Source organism: Dendrobium catenatum, unplaced genomic scaffold (genome assembly GCF_001605985.2).
Source record: "Dendrobium catenatum unplaced genomic scaffold, ASM160598v2 fragScaff_scaffold_1248, whole genome shotgun sequence".
NCBI classification, from domain to species: domain Eukaryota; kingdom Viridiplantae; phylum Streptophyta; class Magnoliopsida; order Asparagales; family Orchidaceae; genus Dendrobium; species Dendrobium catenatum.
Window position 1 is genome coordinate 107,078 of NW_021319710.1, and position 15,307 is coordinate 122,384.

At 32.3% G+C, this 15,307-nt stretch overlaps 1 protein-coding gene across 2 annotated transcripts; it reads left to right on the forward strand.

Moving 5' to 3' along the window:
• Nucleotides 1-3,908: 3,908 nt before the first annotated feature.
• Nucleotides 3,909-13,762, forward strand: LOC110109075 (protein unc-50 homolog). 2 transcript variants are annotated; one of them, XM_020839974.2, is made up of 5 exons: nucleotides 3,909-4,114; nucleotides 9,074-9,141; nucleotides 12,744-12,772; nucleotides 13,366-13,456; nucleotides 13,618-13,762. In XM_020839974.2, the coding sequence occupies exons 1-5, from the start codon at nucleotides 4,028-4,030 to the stop codon at nucleotides 13,715-13,717; spliced, it is 375 nt and encodes a 124-aa protein (XP_020695633.1). In that variant the 5' UTR covers nucleotides 3,909-4,027; the 3' UTR covers nucleotides 13,718-13,762. The 2 variants fall into 2 exon arrangements, with proteins under 2 accessions (XP_020695633.1, XP_020695634.1); XM_020839975.2 differs by having other exon boundaries at nucleotides 3,912-4,114; nucleotides 12,747-12,772.
• Nucleotides 13,763-15,307: the final 1,545 nt, after the last annotated feature.

Genomic DNA, 15,307 nt, shown 5'->3' on the forward strand with positions numbered 1-15,307 from the left:
ATAGTATCACAGTACTATAACATTAATCTTAATCATATATCCATATTCATTTTCAATGCATTTCAATAAATAAAATATAATTAAACTTAATTTACAAAATGTCATAACGTTAAAAAAAAGAATCCTATTAAGCAAAAATGCATATTTTCAAAAAATTATCAAAATACAATGAATTGTATAAAATTATATTATAAGACTTTTATTGTACTACACTATTTTTAGATATTAAAATAAAATTCTGAGTAAACAAAAATTATTGTATTTTCAAAATCATTCTATGAAAAATCATAAATAAATACTCAAAATGCTCATAAATCATGATCTCTATAACATATAAAAATTTACGTGATGGAAGTTTTGCCAATACACAGCTATTCAAGTTTTTGGTAACGGAAATACAAAATTGTAAAGAAAAATATTAAAAACTCAAAATCTTTAAAATCACAAATTGGGTAAAGGTTCCTTACAATGAGATGAGCAAATTTCTCAGCTGCATAGATGAACGAAAATTGCTTCGTAACCTCAAAAATTTGGGTTTATCTTTTCTCTCTTCTAACTTTTTCTCTCAAATTTCCTATATACCTCTATGTTAGCCGAAGTAAAGGGAGCAAAAAGGATTTTATAAAAAAAAATTATTTAATGCTTTTAGATATTTTAAGATATTTTAATATAATATTAATATAATATTTAATTTAATTAATTCTTTAGTATAAAATTTAAATAAATCATTTTAGGAATTAAAAAATTACAAAAAATATCCATAAAATAAATTATTTTATTTAAAAAATATTGGTTAAATCGATTTGTAAAACAAACACCTACCGGTCCGAAATCCTCACTTGTACCGACATGTACAAATTACATAAGAAATTTCACCGGTGTCTAAACATTATAAAAAAATCCGGGTAAGTAAAATACTACAATCAAAATACTCTGTCAAAGACGATTTGTGATTTGGAGTTGTAATGACTCTATAAAAAAAATTAAAAAAAATCAAAATACGGGTTATTACATAAGTCATTCTTGGTGCTATCACAAAGCTGTCAACATATCCATGTCACTCACTGATGATGCGACATACACTATTTGTCATATATTAAGAACCTCGAGCACCTCAACTTCAATATATACAAATATAATTAGTAAGTTTCTTATCAGAAGATGATCGGAACATCATCACAGGGATTAGAAATATTACTGTTAATTCTTATTTTGCACATGGGGTTATATATACTTAGCAGGAGGGCGAGGATTTACAATTTATTTTTATCAAAAATTTTAAACTTTTGTAGTTTTTACAATATTTTTGACAATTTTTTTGGGCTATTAAATGCATGTATTTAAATTTAACATATTTTAAAATATTTTATATAAAAAAATGCTTTGAAAATGGCTTAATTTCAACAACAAAAAAGGCTATTGGAAGTAGTGTTGTATGTGCCCTCAAAGTGCCACTAGATGACGCACGTAAGTGGCTTGCCTTTGTTGATGAAGGCAGCAAGCTGGTTACTTAGTCGGTCGATTCACTGTATACTTCCATGCCACATTTTTAGCCCACATAGCCCTATGCAAAATATTTTCACATTTTGTGGTCCATGAGATAACTTTTTGATATCTTGGACTTAATTTTCACAAATTGAAACCCAATGGAGTTTTTAGAACTAATTTTGAGCAAATTTGGAGAGTTTAAAGTGATTTTTTTTTTAATAGTTTTTGCTCCAATTGATGCACCCATATATGAAAGAGTGAAATTATAATTGAATAGGTATAGTTTGATTCATGACAAAGAGAGAATGTCCACATTAATGTCTAGGGAGCGGTCACGTCTCATTATTTTTTCAAAATTTTAATTTTATGTCATAACTATTTTAAAGATTTGAAGAAAAATTATACCCCATCAAAAAAAATTATCTAACAAACCACAAATCCTAATGTAATATTTTAGTTAGATCCTTATGGAACAAAATTTATCACCATTAGAACTTTATTTTCCAAACTTATAGTTGAACTAAACTTATCAATAACTTGAATATGATGACATTTAAAATAATATGATCCAGCTCCAATGACACAAATCTCGAAGTAATATTTAATTTAGAACCTTTAGAGCCAAATTTATCACCATTAGAATTTTATTTTCAGCAAATTTATAGTCGATTTGAACATCTCAATAACATAAATTCAATGGCATTGAAAAATGTTTTTTGATCCAACTCCAAATGCGCCTCAATTAAACATTTGAAGTATGATTATAAATTTTGTGATATTAATTGAAGGACTAAATTATTTCTATATCTTGTAGCTTATAGTCAAAATGACTGTGTTGATAAGAGGAATCTAATGAGCCTCTGATTGCTATATTTTGAGATCAGTAAGGTACTTAAATGTTGACAAAATATCATATAATTAAAGGAATAAATAAAAGCCATCTAATTGAGTGTTTTTAAGATTTCAGCTAAAATTACGAAAATGCGATTCTAAAAGTATTATAAATAGACTTTATTCTTCACTTGAAATGGTAGCTTGAAGCAAGATATGGGCATGTAGTTTGAAAGAGCATAGCCACATGATCGCCATTGACAACTGCCACTAATGACCACTATCGCCCATTCGTCATCGCCTGATCACCATCTCGTGATAGCCTTTGTTTGACTTTTATTGTCTGACCCCTATCATCCAATTTTCATCTTATAACCATTGTTGGCAGACCATTATCTCTTTATTATTGTCATCGATTGTCATTATTTGACTGTTGTCTCTTGGTTGTCATCTTTCAACCTTCATAACTTGACCACTATTTTGCCATCAATCTCTTTTACTAACACATGAGCTCAAGTTAATATTTACAATTTATGATCCTACAACTAAGGAGAAGAGTAGAATTTATAATCTTAGTTATGTAGTAAATCCTTTTAGTTAGGTTAGGCATTGTAATTTTTTTTTCTTTCAATATAAAAACTTTGGTGTATGGTATTAATTTTTCTTTTTTTAATTTGTGTGTGTTGGATCTTCATATAAAATTAAGCTTTTAAAAACTTTCTTTATAACTATTAATATTTAATCATTAAATATTAAGATTTATTAAATTTGTAATATTTTAACTTTTTCAACCTATTTTTAAGGCAAGCCTAAAATTGACTTTATATGCTTGATAATACACGTAATTGAAAATGTATTTTGGTTTTTTATTTTCTTTGAAAATTTTGCTTAAAAGTTTAAATTGGTTAAAGTTATCATATATTTTATTCACAATAAGTTTACCACGAAAGAATAGGTATAAGTTGATTTGAATTCGAATCATAGTTCAAAGTTGGTTTGAACTTGGTTAGAATCTCCGCCGGTCTCATGATGCATTCTCGAAAAAGCTCCCTTGAATGCTGCCAGCCTCGTGATGCCTTCTCTAGCGAGTGATGTAGTAGAAACTCCTCTTCTCCTCACATGTAGTCTTTATTATCTTTGTCTTCCCCAATGAGCTTTGCCTCATATTATCGGTTCCACAATCCCTTTTTCAAAAAGCTTTGTTGTGTGAACTCCTCATCACACGAAACCTATGCCACAGTTTTTCATTAGAACACATTCAATCTTATGATGCCTCACCTATTGAGCTCTATCATGCTGACTCTTTATCGATCATTGACTCTTTATCGATCATTGTATGATATATTCTATAGTGAGGTTCAAATGACGGAGCTTGAAAAAAAATTATCTTTGAATATTCAAATCATATTGAATATCGGAATCAATTTCTTTCATTAAGGACTTCAATAAATAATCAACAAATATAATAGAGATAACTTCATCAAAAAATAAACTTTGTACAAAAAAATAAAGATAAAAACTCTAATTATGCCTACAATGAGGCATATTAAGAAATTCCTTATTAGAATTTTCACTCATTTCGGTGAAACTAAAAATCATTGAACATCAATAATTTTTGCTTTTCTTTATTTTTTCTATCATACTCGCCAGGGTTAGCTAGAGCCCGGTCGGATCTGGGAACAGAGGGAAAGAGAGACACTCCAGAGCGATGCTGCCAACGGTATCGAAAGGGCGCGCGTCCTCTACCGTGCGCCCCTCTCCCGTCTTAGCCCACTACCTCCGGAGAATAGTCAAGGTAACTTACCCTACCGTTCAGTTCAAATGTTGAGAAGGTTCAGCGATTTACTATAAATTTGGGTATTTCCTGTGATCTAGATGTTATTGGATTCTTGTGCATCATTCCGTGTTGTTGACTTAGAGACAGAGTATTTTGAATGAGCCCTTAGGGAACTAGGATCAAAATGCTTCCGGGATTCTGTCCTTTAGTTGCTTCTTGATGTTACTAAAGGCAATCACGGTTAGATTGTAAAAATTAATGGTGTTGTACTAATGTTTGAGGGGCTTTGCAGAAAAAAAGAATTATGTGATGTTAAATGGAATGTCCCGAAAGAGTTCGTAATTTTTATGTTATGTTTTGATTCACAATTCCATTTTTCCTTCTTAAGAGGGTGTTTGGTTTGCTGAGATCTGTTTCACAATGTTATGTTATGAGCAAATGCCAGTTATTTTGCTATATAATTGTTATGTTACTAGCACATTTGGTTTGGCTGAATTTATAAATAGCAAATATTAAATGATATTCCAATCCGATTTTGTTGACGTCTCGAAATAATTCAATATCAAATTGTCATAATATTTTCTGACAAAGAGAGAGAGAGAGAGAGAGAGAGAGAGAGAGAGAGAGAGAGAGAGAGAGAGAACAGAAATATAATCACTAATTTTCATTCTAAATAAAATTACATTCTTTAAGCATTGATAGAAATGAACTAAATACATTACATTTGGATAGATGATACTACTATCTAGATAAATATTGAATAAAAAAATCTAAGTAAAAAATCTAGGCTCTAGAAATTTGAAAGTTTTATGGAAATGCTTTTTAAATATGGTGTGTACCTGCAAATTTTTGAATATTGGAGCAAGAGATTTCTCTTTTGGTTTGTCTACTAGCGGATGCAAAACTGTGATTTCTTTATGCAATTTTAGGCAGCATCTTGATCGAAGCATGATCTATCCTTTTGGAATGGCAATTGAAAATCAGATTTATTACTTATCTACATCAATATACAATGTAGAGAGGGTTGTATGGCCATGTGGAAAAATTTGGCATGTTTGGCTCTCTGTCTTGGTATCCTGAAGCAGGAAATAGTGGAAATAGGGATGGATTTAGCTGTGGAAAAGCCATTTTTTTCTGGGAAGTGAGCTCATGATTTTTTGCTTCAAACTCTAGCCCCTTTTCCCTAAATCATATGAAGTTAAGCAGAATGGCTTGTGCAAGAAAGGCAAGCTCAGAATGTTTTCTTGTGTCCACTTTAGAAGTGATGTGTCTACCTTCCTTCTCCTAGCTGAAAAGAAACAAGCATTTGAATAGATACTTTATCATATTTACCCAGTTTGCTAACGATTTAATCTGTAATTTCACATCCTTATGGGCTTGATTGGTTTCTTATATTTGAATGAAATGGCCTTTTTTCACTTTGTAAGTATGCGCTGGAGAAGTCAAATAGGATTTTTGAATGTCATCTATTAACTTCAACTTTCAACTCGTCTAATCATTTTTTATTTAAATAGAATAAAAGTGAGTGGTTGTAAATAATTTAAAGCGTCCTACCTCTTTGTGATCTTAATCAAAATGAGGGAAGAACAAACAAAGAAAAATAGGGAATGCTCCAATTATTAATGAAAGTCTGACTTCTTACTTAGGTTGCCAGCTAAATTCGTGGAATTATCTCCATTTTTACCTCTTCCCATGCAATGGAAGTGTGTGCTTGTTCGGAATTTAGATTTTCAATTCTTAGTGACTTTGAATAAAGAAGGGGGAGTCAGTTTTTTTTTTTTTTTTTAAAAAAAAGGGGGAGTCAGGTGGAAATAGAAGGATATTATATACTTTCTATTAGAGAAAGTGCGACTTTGTACTTCAATTACCAGCCAAACAAAGGGACTAATTTCCATTTCTATCACTTGTCAATTCCTATCAACATTTGTGAGCAACCAAACAAGCGCCAATTGCGTAACATGGGATTATAAGAATTTTATGCTATGAACATAATTTCCATATTACATCATAATTTGATGAAATCCGCTCTTCTTGTCCTGCTTGACTTTCTAGCACATCATTATTTCCTTTACTGTAACCTGAGAAAGTAATTCAAAATTTTCTGCCACTTGGAAAATCCATTTATTTAGAACTTTTGTTTATTATATTTAACTATGGTGTCAGGCATAAAATATGACTACTTACCAAGCAGGCGCCGATTTTATTACGTGTTTTTAAGAATTGTTGCTATGAGCATATTTACATATTACAACTTTATTTTATGGAAGCTGCGCCTCTTATTTCTGCACGACTTTCTAATTTGTCATTCTTTCCTTCAATATAACCTAAAAAGTCTACACAAATTTTCCCTGCCACTTAGAAAATCCATTTATTCTTAATTTATATTGATGATACTTACAACAACCGCATGCGAAAAAATATTTCCTTATATTTAGATTGTGACCGACTGAATTCTGTCATTTTGCAGAGCATTACTTCCTGTTGAGTTACCTTTAAAAATCTGATGAACTGATTTTTTTTTCAGTTCATGGGGAGTGTAAAAGCATATATGATTAGATTATTGATTTGTTTTTATTGAAGATGGCATTAATGAGATTACTACTCTTTTTTTATTTATTTTTTATTTTAATTGATGATACTTAACTATAACATCATGCATAAAAAATATCACTTTTTCTATTGGGAACCTGGAATTCCATGATACTGATAGGAAACACTTGAGTTCCCAAGTGTTTCTCACCAAAACTGAAGTTGATCCGATGGAAACTGCTGTCCACAGCAGAAATACAGCAGAAATCTGCTGTTTACAGCAGAAAAACAGCAAAACCACAAGGAAATCTGAGAGAAAACTCAAAGAAAAGCTTGTATTCCACTAGTCGATGAATAAAATAGCAAGATACAATTGATCCTCAATTCGAGAGGAGGATCGTTCTCTCCCAAATCTCTGGCAACGCCAAGAGCCCAAAGAAAACCTAAATCTACGAGATCTCAAATTTCAGCCAAATTCAAGATGCCCCAAACCCTAGGAAAAACATCTATTTAATGCCTACAAATCAAAAGGAATTCCCTAAACAGTCCCTACATTCAAATTTCTCTCTGAAACCCCCCAAAAATCCTTCCTAAAACGCTCTATATGAGCGGTCGGGCCGCTCGTTCTAGCGAAATCTCCGCCTGTTTTGCGATTTCGCCCGTGAACCGGTCCTGCCTGGACCGGCTGGACCAGTCCAGTGGACCGGTCTAACAGATACTTATGCACTTTAATTTTACAGAGGATTAATTCCTATTGAGTTCCTTCTAATAGTGTGATGAACTGATCTTCTTTGGTTCATGGGGAGTGTAAAAAATACTTATGTTTAGGGATTGATTTGTTTCTTTGAAGATGGCAATGGTTAATGCTAATTAATTTGGTTTCTTATTTTAAAGTTTACAAAGCTTTGAAGTCCCAGTAAATAGTTATGGATTAAAAAAAAAAAAAACTGTGAAGTGGTGGTTGGTGGGTGATAGTTTCTTGTATCCCTGTTTATTCTCCTGATCCTTTTGGGTTTGACAAAACAAGCCAGGGAGATTGCCATGTTCCCCACTGCAATGAACTGGAAAATATGGGTCAAGTGTTTGGAATCTTGATTCCTAAATAAAATAGAGCTGAAAAAAATTCATTTCTGGCTGTACATGAAACCATGTCCTTATAACATATGAATTATGTCATGAACTTGTACATAAAAATGATGAATTTTTATGATATAATAACATTTCAGAACATATTGTGGAAGTATTGATCGGCAGTAATTATTCAATGGATCTGGGCCATGAAATCTGGTGTCGTTCCTTATTGAGCACCTGATTGTTCTGGTAGACAATCCTGACAGAATTCCCTATTGGTCCCTACATGGAAGGCTTTGATTTCCTGCAGTTTGCTTAACTGAGTATCACGTTTCTGTATTGGTTATTCCCTTGCTGTCTTTCCATGTTTTTTCCAAGGATTGTGTGGCTCTACTTTTGTGCATTACCTAGTTTTCAGTTTTTGTAATTTTCATTAATTATTTTCCTCTCTATTTATAATGACTGTACCGCAGTTTGAAGGAAGGTGTAACAAAGAGAAAATCATTCCCCATCTTCTTACTCTTTAGTTTTCTACGAATCTACATGAATCATTCATAATTTTTATAATAAGAGATAAGAACTTCATTCATATCACATAATCTACGATTTAATTGACATCTTTCATTTCATCATTTCTTTGTCATGTCCGTAGTGGCATTTTATGCCTTCTTTATCAAGTCTAGAATCATCATCATAGTTCCCATAGGCTTGCTCGTCTTATATCATGGTACACATTATTCAAGCTCATGTGTAATTATTCATTCCCCTTTATATTATATAGAGAACTTTCCTCTTGTCTCACATGTGCTTAGTTCAACAAAGATTTACTTATTAGCCATTGAATTTTTTTCTTGAAAACTTGAACTTTCGTAAAAATTAGAGACATGCCAGCAGAAATTCAGTGTAATTGCTTTATTCTTTCTGAAAATAGATTGTGTCTTTTAATTGCCTTTAACCATATCTAAATGTAGTGTGCGATCCTTTGAAAGGTTTATTTTTTGATCAATTTCACTCAGGAGCATCAAATTGTAATGAGAAACGGGACTGGTGGTAGCTGTTACTTTGCTACTTAAAGAAGACCTTGCTATGATGCTTCTAGTAATTGATGGGAGTCAGGGGACGGCGCCTATGTTTTCGTGCAAATGTCATTTCTGATAAATTGGACGTTTGTATATCTAAATTAGATACGCCTGAACAACAAAGATTAGGACTAGTGTCATGGCATATAATTATCTATGGTTTTATGTAATGCATTTTAGATTATTTTATAGAGAATGCAGACCAATTAATTTATCACAAAATTTTTTACTGAAAAACACCTGCAATATTTTCTTTCGCATGTGATCTTATACTGGCTTACTGTTTTCCTTTTGTTAGTGGCAACAAATGGACATCGAGTACACATTTTGGCAAATGCTTCATCTTTGCACTTCACCAAAAGTTGTGTATGTATCTAGAGCTTTATTATTCTCCAAAATAAAATGCTTGGAATTATATTTTCCATTCTTTTCTTCCTTAACTGTGTGTATTCTGTTTACTAGAAAACATTTATAAACATTCATTCCTTATTAAAGAAGATAAATGTTTGGGAGAGACATTATACTCTTTAGGTGTAATAAAACCGGGTTGTAGTTTGAACGGCCTAAACTTTCTTTGAGGTAGATAATATTTTAGGATAGTCAACCCCAGCTTCTCATAGAACTAAATAACTTTGTATGTTACCATGCCCTATGAGTCACTTGCATACATTTCATCATTTTGATTTAATATATTAACTTTTACTGTTAGTTTAGTCATTTTCTTTGTGTAGGCTTCCTTTATGCTTAGTCATATCACTGTCAATGAGTTTATCCTAAGTACAATAAACAATCATGCTATTTTGATTGTATTATCTATCCTTTCATTCATACTCTTTTGGCTTAGAATCTTCTTGGGGTTGATTATGCTTTTTTTGGCCAAGTTAGGTCCAAGTATTGTCATGCTCTTTTGATTGAGGAATTATGCGGTTTACCTTGAAAAGAAAAGAAGCCTTTTAACTTTTTAGAAATATGTTCTAAATTTTTGCTTGATATTCTAGTGTAAGTTTGCCAAATTGCGGAGTTACTGCTACTGGACAATTCTTGAAAAGCCCAAATAGCCAAATAGCTGCCATGAAGAAATAAGGCTTGATTTTATGGATAATTTGCTGCACCAACCTTGCTTTACAAAAGATTCAATATGACCATTTTGATTTGTTTTGGAAACACACATATAAGGGCCCTACCCCACGCTTGCGCACCTTTTACAGCTTCATAGTCAGGGGAATCCATTTTAGAGGCAACTTACCACATCTATGGGATTAGAGTGAACTTTATTTCGTACAGCACATCAGTGTTTTCAAATGAAGCCTAAGAGACATGGGATTGAGGTAGTTTTTTCGTGTGGGTTGGTAAGCTTCTCAATTCTCGTTCAGGCCCTCCAGTGCAGTAATAGATTACAGTAAAGGTGATGCTTTGTTGTAGCAGAAGAATATACTTTTTTTGTCCTTCCTGTCTAACACTGGTTTATTGAGATGTGCTACAGAATCCCCTGTTATGACCTTGTTCTTGATAACGGGTATTTGTATGTTGTTTTAAGTTATCAAAATTTCTAGACCTGGACTGAATTGGTGAGCAATTTTAGTCCGATCCTTGTCTAGAAGTTAAATGATGAATATCTATTTTATATGTTGGGTTGGTTATGTATCTCTGTAGATTAATTGCAGCTTGATTACCCTGATTCATTCTTCAAACATTGTCTAATCTGTCCGATTAGGAATAAGACTATAAGAGGCAAAACGATGTGCTTGATGGAGATTGCCAAATGGACAGAGATCTATATAGTTTAAAAACCAGTTAGCCACCATTTTTTTGCACATTTTACATTTCTAGAATCAATAATTCTCTCTTACTTGATTTAATATTGACAAAAATTAATTTAATGCTTATTGTTATTTCTTTTCAAATGGAGAAATCTTTGGTCTATCAGTATTGTACGCTTAGGTGTGTCTTATGTTATGTGAGTTCAGTAGTATGAGGTTGGATGTCTCATGGCTTGTAGCCTTAGGTGTAAAGGAAAGGAATGAAGCAATATTAGATTGGGTTATCCATCTAAATTAGTAGTAACCTATGCCATCTACCTGTTGTAAATGCATTGTCATGTTCTACCCATAAAATGTACTCCCTTAAGGTTTCATTTGGTTACCCCATACCTTTTGTAAAAGGTAGTTTTAAAAAAATTGTTTGAGAGAATGGATGTTTCTAACGAGAAACCAATACTAAAAAGCTTTTGAAAACAATACAAAAATGAAGTTCCGTAAAAAGCAGTTTTTGAAAAGTGTCACATACAAATAGCAACCCAAAAATAACTTTGTTGTTCGAAACAAAAAAGGCAAAATTAAGCCGTCTCAAACGAGGCCTAAATTAACTTTTATAATGCCAAATCTAGCTAGCATATGCACTTATGGTTGCCATTAATGGATGGCCCTATGAGTTTCTTGGTTTGGGAATTGATCACAACATGAGAGGTCTTATTAAAATAAATTTTTAGATCACAACATTAGATAGGAAGATTAAGTCCACAGTTGTCCAAGACAGGTCGATTTTGATGAAATGCTTGATAATCAAGATTGTGAGGTAGGAAATTTGGATTGTTGGATGATGATAAGGTCAACATGATAAGAATGACTTTTGAATTTTTGAACTTATTTCAGATAATTTGTATTTTGAATTTAAATTTTAATTTTCTTCTTTTATGGAGTTAGTTTAAGAAGCATTTCCCAAATTATGGATTTAGCGATGAGATTGCTCTTTATTTGATGCGGTTAGTTTAGGAAAACATAAGATCAAATTTAAATTACTCATGCTATTTTTTGTTCATAAGTAGTCTGTTTTATGTAGTTGAAAGCAATTCTAATTTCTGAAAGATTTCCTCTCCGCTTGGGTACTGTAGTCACGTGTATTCCAGGCTTCCAGCAAATCACAGTTATTGTAGTAAATAGTGAGTGGAAGACACAAGTTATATAGTAGTTTCCTACAATTAGAAAATTTAATCAATCTTCTTATTATGGACTCTTTCCATCTCATTAAAAGGATTGTGCCATATTACTCTTATCCTACAAACATTCCTATTGGTTTCAAAAGTCTTTCTCACATCCAATTCTGGATCATAATTTAATTTCGAAGTGCTAGTTCCAACCTGCAAAGAATTTTTTTATTGTTTAAATTAAAGATTGGGAAGACTACCCTTGGTGATTTTCGGAGCTTGGGGACTATGATTACGAGGAGAGATTATTGATGATTGAATGTCTTCTAGCTTAAAAGAGAGATGTCCAAGCGGATGCTTGTCAGATGACCACGATGAAGGAACAAAAGGGCTACAATGATGGTTTCCTTTGATGCTTAGGTAGCTCTACCAACATTTGCTCCTCCATCACCTGCCCAGATAAAGGGAGAGCCATTTAATAGGAAAATAAGCCATCAAGGAGAATTCATCAATACAGAGAGAAACTGAGAAGAATATGAAAAGGAGAGAAGAAAGTTTTCACTTCATTTACCTTCATTTAGGAGCTAGCTATATGAAATTTCTTGTGCACAAGGGTTCAGAAGAGGGTGGGCTAGGGTTAAATGTTTTTAAGAGTGCTCAAAATGGTTCAGCTAAAAAAAAAATCATAATAAACACAGTTATTGACATGGCTTATCACGGTTAAATTTTTTCAAGCAAGATTTAAAATAATTACCGAAGAGGCCCAACAAGTGAGAATATGCATTATGCTAATGATGTCTTCCGAAGCTTAGTAGATTTTACAAGTTTTTCTGTATATTCATAGAGAAATTAAAATTTTTCCTTTCTTAATCATAAATAAATGTGGTACTTCCAATTTTCCTCTTGTTTACCTTTTCTAACCTCGTAATCACAGCCACTCACATCTCCTTATACTCATCAGCATTACATTGTTTTATTATTAAATATCTTACATTTCAGTTTTGGTTTGGGAAATATTTTTGCATGTGGAATAATTGGCCGACAGCAGCTACCAACACACAAAGTACCATAAGCGTAAGTAACTTGTTTTAATTCATTATAATTTTGATGGAATAATGTTTTGAGCTTTCTTTACTGTATGGCTTGTATGCACATTTCTTTTTCTATTCTATTTGAAACAATATGTTTTCAGAGAAGAAGTTTGGTGTTTCTTGTGGGCTTGCTTGCTTGTTGATTTCCATGGCAATCTTTAGTGTGCTTTGGTCAGGCTAATGATTTTACTTGCGAATTGCAGGAATATGTAGGAGAAGCCTTAAAAAAGTATTGGGGACTTTATAATTTTTTTGAGTTTTCTGAATTAAGACAATTTTCATCTAGAGCAATTGAACAATTGACGTTCAACCAAGTAGTAAAAAAAAAAAAAAAAAAAAAAAAAAAAAAAAAGTGAAGCCAGCAAACATATTTTGTTTGATGTTCCATACAGGCTATTTTATTATTAAATACAGTATTATGTTTTCTTCGAGTGCTTGTTATGTAGTCTATTGTTCAAACTTGGTGAGTTCGAATTATATATTGCCCTTGGGAAGCTGCATTCTTTGAGATCAGGCTTATTTATCATGTTTATTTTCAGTGGTGGATTTTGGATTAATTTTGACTTCTTTTCCCAGAAACCAAAAACCAGTGGGCACGAGATGATCCTGCCTTCATAGTGATTCTCTCTTTATTCGTGGTTGTTGCTACTTCTGCTTATTGTGCCGCGTAAGTTTCGTATAGTGGATGTTTCACTGTTTTGATAAAAGAAGTCTGGTGAAAGTTTTGATATTCTTAGGAAAGGTCTTATTTTTTCATGCTAGCATAGTAAATTGACCCAATTATGCTATTTATTTGCCTTGTTAATTTTGTCTCTTTTGTTTTTGTAGGTATGATTCAAGTTTTGGACATGCTGTCTTTACAGTTATATCAGTACTTTTTTTTCATTTCTTAGTATCTGGCATAGTTTTGGCAACTTCTTGTTGGTAAGAATTCACATGAATATTTGTTATTCCATTTATTTTCAAATTGCTAAAGATTCTGCATGATCTTAGTTTTTGAGTATTTTTCCCTATTTCAAGTTTGCATTGCACTAACAATGTTGATTTGGTCAACTTTTGTTTTTTGAAAATTATGAATTATTAACAACAATGCCAAAGGAACGGCCATTCTTTGGTGGAATAATTTATTTATGCTATGAATGCATAGCTGGTATCACACTTTGAAGATATGAAAGCAATGTGTTAACATTATGTTAAACTCTCTCAGCCAAGATACTTGTTTGTTGTATATGCCACCAAATTGGGTGCATGGAAAATTTGATGCTTCTTGTTTCCATATTGCTGGAATGCTTATGACCTGCACTTGGATGCTTTTCATTTTTATCACTGATGGATAAGCCTGTAGTGAATGTGAAGCTATGCAGCATCCACATTATGAGACGCACACCAATCAATATTTGTAAATCAGTTACCTCTCATTATTGTGCATACAGGCGTTTTTCCCTTTTCACACTAAATGTTTACTTAAGTCTTCCTGACTGTCAAAATCTTGCCAGTATGTTTTTCTTTTAATTTGCTTCTACAATATACTTAAGTCTGATCCGTACTAGTTTGTGAGTCTAACGTCTAAATTCTCATTCATTCTAATATTACTAATCTCAGTCTGATGTTGCTTTCTTGAATTTTGATTGCATCATTGTCATCATTCTTTTTTATTTATTTCTTTACCTCGTTCAAGAAGGCTGCAATTACTAGGCGATGAATTTGTATCCCTGCTTTTTAAACTTCTTTCACTCACAGTATAGCAAGCTGGGCTTTCTACAAGCCCTGCATGCACAAGCTTAGGCAATTATGTCAACATGCATCAAGTTATCAATCCACTTAGTTCTCTCTAAATTGGACCCTGTTGTTAACTTCATGAAGAATATTCTAAAAAGTTTATTTTAAGTCTCTGATTTACTTCCCAAGAGGAGTTAATCGTCTCTAACTAACATTTGGCATTAATCACGGGAGGGATGGAGAATGATGCGGCAATGTGTAATAGCCAGAGTAATGTGGGATGATCATGAGAGACATCCCTCCCAAATGTTGGTACTTCGTTTGACATCTCATTTTTCTAGTTTTTGAGCGATTTTCATTCTTTTTAATATATTTTTTCTTTTCTTATTGTGCAGATTTTTTTTCCTTGTCTACTCTATTATTGTGCACTTTTTTATAAAAAAAATTGATAGAAAACTACATGGTTTTAATTATGAGGAAGTTTTATTTTTTGGATTCCTAATGCTAAAACTATGATTCTTTTGAATTTGAGAAATTTTTTCAATTAAATCACAAGTACAAAATTTTGAAAAAATTTTAAATGTGCTGTCCACATCATGAGCCATCTTCATGATTTTCTTTTCATGCCAAAATAGTGCTGAAAAGAACTGGAGAGTATAGTGTAGTTTTAATTTACAATGTACATAATTTATATAAATTTAGGAGAGCTTTTAATAGGAAACATACAAAATTAGGGAATAGAAACAACTGATAATTTCAAATTTATCATAGTCTCATAGATTGGTGAGTTGGCAGTAGG

What these genes read in the sequence shown, in the direction of transcription:
- LOC110109075 (XM_020839974.2), top strand. Translation starts at nt 4,028, where the DNA reads ATGCTGCCAACGGTATCGAAAGGGCGCGCGTCCTCTACCGTGCGCCCC. An exon ending in TGCACTTCACCAAAAGTTGT is followed by an intron (nt 9,142 to 12,743) that starts GTATGTATCTAG and finishes ATTGGCCGACAG; the next exon opens with CAGCTACCAACACACAAAGT. An exon ending in ACACACAAAGTACCATAAGC is followed by an intron (nt 12,773 to 13,365) that starts GTAAGTAACTTG and finishes TTCTTTTCCCAG; the next exon opens with AAACCAAAAACCAGTGGGCA.